The following is a 10487-nucleotide window of genomic DNA, read 5'->3' as shown; positions in this document are numbered from 1 at the left end:
TAAACCAGCAAAGGACCAGCTTAAACCAGCAAAGGACCAGCATAAACCAGCAAAGGACCAGCTTAAACCAGCATCCCAGCGTCAAAACATACCTAACCAGCATATGCTGTTTTTTTCAACAGGGGAGACCCATGTAATACATTTACTGCTCAAGCCTCAACTATTGCATTTCAACAAGAACACACAGCTGTGTAATTTTTTGCGTTATAACATTAATATATTAAAATGTGCATTCATTATAAGTACATAAACTTTTATATGACCACATAAGCAAATGTTTCGCTTACATTAGTGATGTGTTTTATTGGAAATGACTGGTTAGTGACACCTGGTGGCAGATCGTAGAAACCGTAAGGCCTGCATGTTAAAGAATCCTAATATATTTCACCTGTCAGACATTTATTATCCATGGTTTGCAATACATTTATCTGCTCCTTTATATCTCTGCTACCACCTAAAATACCTCCTCCAGTCTCTACGGTACTGAGTACTTTACACATCGCTGAGCAATCATGAAATGATACAGCAGTGTTCTGCTTAACTCAGCAGAACAAATGCCGCTTAGACAGGCATATTTCTTTACTGTAAGCCATTAAAGTAGTCTACATTTTGTTCTGTGTGACAAGCCATAGGTTTTATCATCTAGACAATGCTGTAGGCGTGACAGGCTTTCCGTAGACAACTTGAGCTGGGATAATAAATGTCATGGTCACAGTCATTGTATTTTTAAAATCTTATAGCTTCAAGTCATCTTAAAATAATGAAATTAGTCAAACGTTGCTCTTATCTGTGCGCGCTCGGTTTTGTCACACTGCCAGTTCCCCTGCAAAACTCAGCAGAAAATGATCTTAATTCAATATAAATTAAACCGAGCTGATGTTAAATATAGAAATGCCAATTAAGGAATAATTCACATATTTCAATAACATCATTATTATGAAGCAGAAGTCGCAAGATTTCAATTAAGGGGGAAAAAGTTAATTTGAAGTAAAAGTGGATTGTTCAGGAGACCCTTATCATTTTTTGATACAAATGTTAAAACTAATTTGATTTGATTTTGCAGAAAGCGTTACATGACCAGAACACCAGGATATGATTTTATTTTCTTTGCACTGCCTTGAAATATTTTCCCGCCATACTTAAATAATTACTTAGAAAAATAACGGAACAAATATACATATTTCTATTCTTTCTTCTGAGAGACCACTCAGCTATTTTTTATAAAGGTGCTGTACATTATTTAAACATTTACATGAATCAGACCACGTTATACTGAGCCCATATGTATTTAGTCTAATATGAGGTGATTCTAGGCCTCTTTTAAATATGAACAATGAAGATGAGTTACGTATGTACAGCAGATGCTAACATTGCTTTCATGACATGTCTTCACATTTTGTTGAATTTAAACAGTTTTCAATGTCTGTCATTAGCACAAAAACACAATGTTGCACCACAACTTATCGTGAACAATAATCTTGTCTTTGTAATTAGTTTGCGTTCTCATCATTTACTGTATATCAAAGCTGTGTCACAGCTGTTAGTTACATATCCAAACCCTGAGGTCATAATCACATCACACACAGCATATGGAACGGCCACCAGTCCGTTGGTATTGATAGATCATATCACTTCCTATGAAATCACACCTTACACGTTTATCTTGGCCACATTTCAGACCTCAAAACCCCAATAAATCAGCCCTTTCAGAAACCTCCCACAACTGATCAGGTGTTGCAAGCAAGCATGGAAAAAATTAGCTGATGATCTTAAAATAGATAGTTTGATAAAAGACATTATACCCGCAACAAGGGATCATTTTTCCCTATTTATAATCTGTATTTAAAGACTGAATCTTTAAACATTAGGGTGAATATCACAGAAAACTGTCTAGATCATATTTCACCTCCAAAATCAAAATCTGCATAAAGACAATGAAGCCTAATGAAGTCTATTTGTAGGATTTTTATGATTTGTTTCATTGTGACAGTATGCATGAATTATCTCTCCCCTAAAAATTCTCTGTAATTGATTCAGAATGTTTGCTTTTCACTGCAGTCATATTTATTAGATACTCGTTACTTTAGTGCAACATAAATATGAAATTATTTTAATATTAAATGTATTAAGTTTAAGTTAAACCTAATGCAAAAAATACAGTAATTTGAAGAGTAAACGTGCTTAATTGTCATAAAAATAATGTCATATTAAAAAAATAAATAATAATAATAATAAAGCAGGCTTTATTTTCTTAAAGGAATAGTTCACCCAAAATCACTTGCTCACTAATGGATCCTCTGCAGTGAATGGGTGCCATCAGAATGAGAATCCAAACAGGTGATAAAAACATCATAATAACCCACATGTAATCCACACCACTCCAGTCCATCAATTTACATTATGAAGCAAAAAGATGTGCGTTTATAAGAAACAAATTCATCAAGACGTTTTTTTTACGTACTCAATCCATGATATTGCTTTCTCCAGTAAAAAAAAGTTCTTGTGTGAATCAGGAGGGAAAGATGCAAAGATTAAACACAGTTTACAAGCCAAAACTGTCCAAAACAAATATGTCAGTATTTTGGCCAGAAGCGATGGATTTGTTTATTACAGACACACAGTTTTTCACTTCACAAGACAATAATTGATGTACTTAAGTCATGTGGATTATTGTGAGGTTTTTATCAACAGTCTGGACTCTCATTCTGACGGCACCCATTAATTATTTGTTGGCCGTTTTTCGGGTGAACTATTCCTTTAATGCAAAATATTTTCTTTTAAATTTGAGATCAAATATGACCCCTTGACAACCTTCATGATGTTCATCCTTGTGCATTGGCTTCTGATAGTCATAAATCGCAGCTTGACTGATGTAGAGTACAGTATAGCCTCATAACTGAGAGGTTGAATTGCTTGCACTGTTTGCCTTTGTCTTGAGTAGACTGGACATGCATGTCCAGGAAAAATAAAATAAATATTTACCATATTAAATCTGATTTCATAGAATATTTAAAAATACATTTGCATGTACCATTTGTTTTGTGACAAGTCAAAACAGTTGCTACAAGGTAAAACTACCACGGTGCTTAGCAAGAGCCTGGACCTCTACACCGAAATCAATGTCACAATCTGTTATAGCTACATGTATCTATTCATATACATATTTCAATAAATAAACATTTGATCATGTTCTTGGTATATTAAAGCACAAGTTTCTGGTCATTTGCAATTATAATATTTGGAGATCAGGGAATCAAAGACATGGAAGAGAGAGAGAACAGTCTGAAAAGTCCCTGGTGACAGTTCTTATTTACACCATTTGAAAACATTAGAGATAAACTGCATGGGTCTAAAAGGCATGCAACAAAACAAGGAGTTTGTGTGTTCTACTTTGCATGCAGGGGGAAAAAATGATTCTCTGTGGTGAGGACGTGCTGTTTATAACCAAAACATAAACTTGCATTGTCGTTTTAGTTATTGATGGGGCGTCTTCCCTTAAATTGCATAAGGAAGGATTGCATTGTGAGGTCGAGAGAGTCCTCATGTTGTTTAATGTCAGCTGGCATAAAGCAAATTAAAAGAGGCTGTCCGGACAAAACGGAGCTCCATGCGTTTGACCACAAAGCCTCAGAAATTGCCTGTCCAAGACGATTAAGCTCCAAATGATTGCCATAAAGCAGTTTAGATTAAACCTCATGTCGAATCAGTCTGTTTATGAGACTGCTTATTACAAACATTTTTTAATAATTTGAATGAGAAGCTCATGCTGACCACTGTCCAAAGAGAAGGACATTAATATGGTTCACATGATATGCTCTGAATCTAAGCAGGCATAAGCCTGGTCAGCAACTGGTTGGGAGACCACCTGGAGAAAAACAAGGTGTAAGGCCAAAAACATACTCTTGGAAAGTATGTGTACAAGCATGTGAATGATTGGCCTATGCACTGAATGTACATGGTGCTGTTATACATATAAAGCTTGCATTATTATGGCGGTTTCAAACCTCACTATTCAGTCAGGTGATAAAGGTAAGACCTTGAGGTGTCTGTGCCTTTCAGCTGTTGACTTGTTTATAGCTACCGATATGAATAATAAACAACCTGGTTTAAAGTTGGCATGAAATGAAAATTCACCCGATCTACTTACTTAATGCATGTAATAACCATCAGACATTTTGAATAAATCTGGCAACCAAACAGTTTCAGGTCCCACTGACTTCCATTGTATTTGTTGTCCATACTATGGAAGTCAATGGGAGCGCAAACCATTTGGTTACCAATAATAGTAATAATAGAAAGGTTTGGAATGACATGAGGCTTATTTGCAAGCTTGTCTGCTTTGGATTCATAAGTAAACAACTTTACTATTTTTGACTTTATGCAGTAGAACTTATATGATGTATCAACTTTGAGTTGATTCAACCATTTTTTCCATAAATCCGTTCTTATTAAAAAACTCAACTTCTGATTTTTTTTTTTTACAGTATAAGGAACACGTTAATGAGAAGTTAGGCTAGCGTAAAATTCTATGCAAGTGCAATTGCTTGAAACACTGCCCTGCTGTACATAGACGTACAAAGAAATCTCAATCATCCCCTTAAGTACTTTGAGTAACCCCTTGAAGATGTTTAGTCTTGTACTCAAGAAGGTGTACTCAAGAAGGTTTTCTTCAGATGTCTGTGCCAATAAACCAGATGTGTTATTATTTAGGTAGCTAGCTATAAACATGTCGACAGTTTAACTAACTTGCTCAGCAAGATTCTCTTCCACCAGCAGATCATTTGTGCTAATTCCCATGATAGTGCTGAAATGCTGAGAATACAATGTGTAGCCTACTTGCAATCCATGATGAACAGTGTGAAATCTTAGCTAGAAGTGGTACATTCACATACTTGCATATGTTTCTGGTTTTAAACCTTCTATTCCCAAGGATCGCCAAACTATTCACAAACATCTCGCATCGCTTCCTCATGCGTGAGGATACGTGCAAAACTAGGGATCTTCCAGAGGCCGTCGCTCAAGGGTGCAGGATGGTCAAAGACTAGACTTGCCCTGGTGGTGACTGGAGCCGCATCTGTGGTGACAATGTCATCTTTCCTGTCTTCACTCTCATTTCCTTTCCTTTTGCTTCCATTCTTATCTGTAATCATTTCCTTCCTGTTTTCTCCCTTTTGATCCCCCTTATCCTTTGTTTGTTTGCTCTTCTTGTCTCCCTCTCTGCTCGATATGTGGGTGTTTTCATTTTGCATGTCTCTATCTCTCTGTTTTTTCTTCTTTTGGGTGCTTTTGAGCTCAGTTTCTCCATTTGGCTCAGCTGCTTCATTCTCTCCTTTGCTTCTCACTTTTCTCTCAGCTCTCCACCTCTCCTCCCCTTCTTGGGTCTCATTTCGCATCCTTCCTCTAGATTCCTGTTTTTTCCTCCTTTCAGCGTCACTTTTCCTCTGGTCCACGCTTGGTGTTCCCTTCACGCGGCGTTCCTCTTTCCGTCCCTGCGCTTCTCCAATTACCACTTCCTGTCCTTCACACTTTGACTTCTGGGGACTGACTGAGCGATGTTGGAAGGACTTTCTGTTCTTGTGGGAGTCTCGAGTGCTTTGTTGCAGATTTTCTTTGTTGCTGTGAGCTTTGTCTTTGGCTTTGGATGGTCTTTTGGATTTCTCTGTATCTCCGAGATCAAGGAGATTCTCTGCGGACCAACTCTTGATGCGCCGTTGCTGCGGGACTCTGGAAGAGCTGGTGTTTGGTGGTTTGGCACGCTTCTCCCTCTTGCTGTCTTTAGAGCGAGGATCCTCACAGGCCAGATCCAAGGAGCGGCGAGAACAGGCAAAGGAGCTTGTCAGGTTTGACGTTTCCTTCTTCGCTGAGGTGGATGACAGATGAAGGAGAGGAGAACTGAGAGGAATGTTGGATCTCGGCAGATCAGGAAGGATAACATCTCCAGCAGAACCTAAGGGCGAAGAGATCTGCATTGGATACACTGCCTAGAATTAAAATTCTATTACTAATTGAGGCCTTTTACCAAAAATGTACCATGGTAACCAGTTATTTTTGGGTGGTGTTTGCCTGCTCTAAAATCCACAATACTAGAGTGTTGTGGCTGGTTGCACATGCATTGCTATGCTGTTGACAGGTTGCTAAGGCATTGCTAGATTGTTCTCGGTGGTTGCTAGGGCACTAATTATTTTGGGTGGTTGCTACATGATTGCTACAGTGTTCTGGGGGTTGCTAGGGCACTGATAGAGTAGTTTGGGTGGTTGCTAAAGCACTGATAGTGTGTAATAGGTGGTTGTTAGTGATTTGTAAAGTGTTCTTGGTGATTGCTAGAGTGTTATAGTGGTTGCTAGAGCATTGCTAGAGTGTTTCCCAAAAGTACTGTTAGCCTACTATGGTTTTCCGAAACCACAGTTCCAACGAACATAACAAACAGCATCGTAAACTTGTGTGGTTGGAACAACAGCTCTTGACCTGTGGTTAGAAGCATAGTTTCTTGTTTGTATGGCATGTGGACTTTATAAATCCTTGTCTTGAGCAAAATAAGTAAGCTGACATTCAGTACAGTCTATATATTTCATTTCTAATACATACAAATTAATTTATGTCTTTTAGTTTGTCAAGAGTTTTAAAGCGCCTTTTTTGAAGAGTGCATGTGCATATGTGCTCTAGTACGTAAGAAAGAGCCAATGATTGAATTTGGAAATAAAGCTAAATAATTCAGAAAAAGAGAATTCACCCTCAGATGCCATGTCCATAATTTACAGCCAAAAATCTGGCATTAATTCAATCTCAAATGGATTAATTAAAAGAAGTTATTACTCTACCACCCGCATGACATCATTCGTTTCAGGAAACGGTTGTGACCAAGTAGTTGATTTCTTCATACTATGCAAGTTAAGCAGTGAGTATAGGAAACACACCCCAGGATGGTTGTAATAATTTTAAATAAATTGGAAAATTTAAAATCTAAATATATATTACAATATGTAAAACAATATGTAGTATGTAAAAATAACGTATATAATTATATGCCATATTTTTATTTGGTTTTGAGTGAAACCATTTTCCATGGTGTTGTGACTGCAAAGAGCATGAACATATTCCACAGATCTAAAAACTTACACAATAAAGCAGAGAAAAGACTAGTAATTAAGGAGCAAAGAAAGTGTAGTGAAAGTCCCATTACCAAAGAATAAAAGACCTAGAGGAAAAGAGGCTGTTAGTGATGATACTCCTGGGGGCAATAACACACCGCAGAGGAGCTTACACAACCTGCACAGAAGAAAGAAAGAAAGAAAGAAAGAAAGAAAGAAAGAAAGAAAGAAAGCTGAAGTTAGCAAGCAACCCATATTGTCTTGATGTTCTTGCAGTATGCTTACGTATAGCAGCATCATCATGTGTTTGTGTGTCATAACTCACTGTTCTCTGATAAGAGGGCTTGCGGTCGCAGTAACAGTAGCACTTTGTTTCCTCCAGCTTGGATCAGCTCAATGGCTCTAGTGTGACTGATGCCTTGAGTCTGTTCTCCATTGATCTCCACTACCTGATCTCCTACCTGCACATTCAGGCATAAGGTCATTTATGTGTTTTATCATTCTTGAAACATCTTATTGATCTCTTGTTCGGGCCATAAGAGGTGATGATTTTATTTAAAGTCCAAAATATCAGTCTTGCTTTTCATATATCAGCATCCGCCACTGAAAAACCCCTATCAATTCACAAGCAGGAAGATGATGACTGATGTGGCCTTGAAAGTCAATAAACGTTTACATATAATTCTTCTGGCCGGCACTTTTATCCAAAGCATATTGCACTGCATTCAAGCTATAAATTTTTTCATGCATTTCCTGGGATCAAACCCATGAAAAGCGTTCTGTCACTTGACTGCACAGACACTATTGGAAGAGAACTGAACTGAGCTGGACGATGACATCACTGAATCAATAACAACCTGACTTTAACTGATAAACTGACTGTTTTCTATTGTGATCTTGCTTTCTCAGCACACGTTTTTCCTGTTTAACACTGTAAAGCTGCTTTGACACAATCTGTATTGTATAAAGCGCTATATAAATAAAGGTGACTTGACTTCTTTTGCTGTTGGACTTTACAGAACTGAAAACAGCATCTCAAGACATCCTAGTTTGAAATATTTTCAGTATAAAAAGGTATTCAGCTTTCCTTAAACCTTTTTATTACATTTAAATGCACTCTGCAGATGGAAAAAAGTCAGCAGATTCCATCCGCAACGCTTGAGTTATTAAAGAGTGGTGTGCTGTACTGACATGTATCCTGCCGTCCTGTAGTGCGGGGCCGTCCTCAGCCAGCCGCAGGATGTAGAGGCCCATGTTATACTCCGTTCCTCCTCTCAGACTGAAGCCAAAACCACGAGGTCCGCGCTCCAACTCTACTGCAATACAGCCCTAGGTAGAAAATACGTATATCCACTACCGTTAAAAAGTTTTAGGTCATTTTTTAAAAGAAGTCTCCTATGCTTAACTGAGCTGCATTTATTTGGTCCAAAATACAATTACAAATTGTGAATTATTATTACAATTTAAAATAACTGTTTTATATTTTGGTAACACTTTATTTCGATAGTCCACTTTAGACATTCTATTAACAGCAAGTAACTTTGCAACTACATGTCAACTAGCAGTTAGTAGAGTATTAGTAGACTGTCTGCTTAATATCTTCTAACACTTTCTTTGTCAACATTCTACTAACCCTAAACCTACCCTAACAGTCTACTCTGAGAGTTAGTAGACATGTAGTTGCAAATTAATGAGAATTAGTTGACATGTAGTTGACATGTAGTTACAAAGTTACTTATAGTTAGTAGAATGTCTAAAGTGGACTATCGAAATAAAGTGTAACCTATATTTTAATATACATTTAAACCCTGGACTAATGCCGAGTTCACACTGCACGATTTTAGCCCGATTTTTCAGACAAATGCCCGAAATTGGAGGCAAATCGGTGCTCGTTCACGTGAGTGACAATCACGCAGTGTGAATTATCAAAGACGCAATCTGAGGGAATCGACGCCCGTGAAATATTTGGCATGCTAAATATCTGGAGCTGTCGGCTGAAGTTCTGAAGGATGAGTTCTGACTGAAAAACACATCGGCGATGACCTACAGCCAATGAGAGACCAAGATACAGGGCAGCGGGAAGTTCGGGGAGGAGTTATATGAAACGTAGTTTGCAGACCAGTGTTGCCAAATCCGCGATTGCCGCCGGTTGTTTTTTATGTCAGCAGGTTGAAGCGACCCCAATAACGTGATATTTAGGCCCTGGAATGTGAATTGTACCAGGAGAACCCCCGATTTTACCCCCCGAACGCGATTTTTACTAGGGGACCCCCTCGAAAGCAATTGGGCTATTTTCAGGCTAGTTTTGAGTAGTAATTGGGCAGGTTTTGTAGCGAAAACCTGGCAACCCTGCACCAGACAGAGCTGTCGGCGATTCTTCCTATTGTAAAGTCGTGCAGTGGGAACACAGCAACAACTGAATGCTACCCCAAATAGTCGTTCAGTGTGAAACCAACAGTGATGCGACGTCTTTGAAAATCGTGCAGTGTGAACTCGACATTAATGACAGTGAATGTGATTTTGATTTTTCCATTGTAGTTTTTAGTCTTGGCTTAAATACTTAGTATAATGTCATTATTTTCCATGCAGCGTTTAAACATTTTTGAATTGCATTTTTTCATTAACTTACCCTGATGTGCTATCTTTAGATAAAGTTTATGTACAGTTTGTGATGTAAGTGTGACTCTTGCCTGTTTGGAGTTGGCGACACACAGCGTTCCCTGTTCACTCATGGGAAGAGCTTTATACTCCATCCGTGCGAGCTCATCCCTGATCTCATCCATATCCAAATTATATCTGTGCACAAGTCACACATATTACAAACCAGAACTGTGGCTTAAATCCTCCATAAGTGATTAGAGCTTATTATTAGCTATATGGCTGTAGAATTTCAATGAATTTACAACAAATATACAGAGGAAATGAGTAAATTTAAAGTAGCTTAAAGGGGTCATATGATGCTGCTAAAAAGAACATTATTTTGTGTATTTGGTGTAATGAAATGTGTTTATGCGGTTTAAAGTAAAAAAAACACATTTTCCACATACTGTACATTATTGTTTCTCCTCTATGCCCCGCCTTTCTGAAACGCGTCGATTTTTACAAAGCTCATCGGTCTGAAAAAGCGAGGTGTGCTGTGATTGGCCAGCTATCCAATGTGTTGTGATTGGCCGAATACCTCAAGCGTGAGATGGAAATGTTACGCCCCTCACATACTGTTGATGCCGTGTCCCGGCCGGAGCGAAGAGACAAAAACATTAAAATCCATTACAAACGAGGCATTTGTTGCGTTCAGTGGGGACATAATTACTGATTATAATGACTTATACTGTCTTGCATCGCGCCGCGTAAACATAAAACTCTGTCTGCATTTGTGATCAGAGAAATGACAAACAACAA

At 38.2% G+C, this 10487-nt stretch overlaps 1 protein-coding gene across 1 annotated transcript in view; it reads right to left on the bottom strand.

The window, feature by feature from the left end:
* Positions 1-5878: 5878 nt before the first annotated feature.
* The window catches only part of LOC107668158 (membrane-associated guanylate kinase, WW and PDZ domain-containing protein 3-like), a 54502-nt gene continuing 49893 nt past the window's right edge, over positions 5879-10487 (bottom strand). The window contains exons 19-23 of the mRNA XM_016459954.1: positions 9779-9884; positions 8280-8417; positions 7414-7549; positions 7181-7266; positions 5879-5947 (exon numbers count right to left, since the gene is read on the bottom strand). Coding sequence (XP_016315440.1) covers positions 7214-7266; positions 7414-7549; positions 8280-8417; positions 9779-9884 — 433 coding nt within the window. The 3' untranslated portion in view covers positions 5879-5947; positions 7181-7213. The remainder of the gene's footprint in view (positions 5948-7180; positions 7267-7413; positions 7550-8279; positions 8418-9778; positions 9885-10487) is intronic.

Source organism: Sinocyclocheilus anshuiensis, unplaced genomic scaffold (genome assembly GCF_001515605.1).
Source record: "Sinocyclocheilus anshuiensis isolate Anshui unplaced genomic scaffold, SAMN03320099.WGS_v1.1 scaffold2649, whole genome shotgun sequence".
Classification (NCBI taxonomy): domain Eukaryota; kingdom Metazoa; phylum Chordata; class Actinopteri; order Cypriniformes; family Cyprinidae; genus Sinocyclocheilus; species Sinocyclocheilus anshuiensis.
Note: the sequence above shows the minus strand (reverse complement) of the source record. Positions and strands in the feature narration are given on the sequence as shown.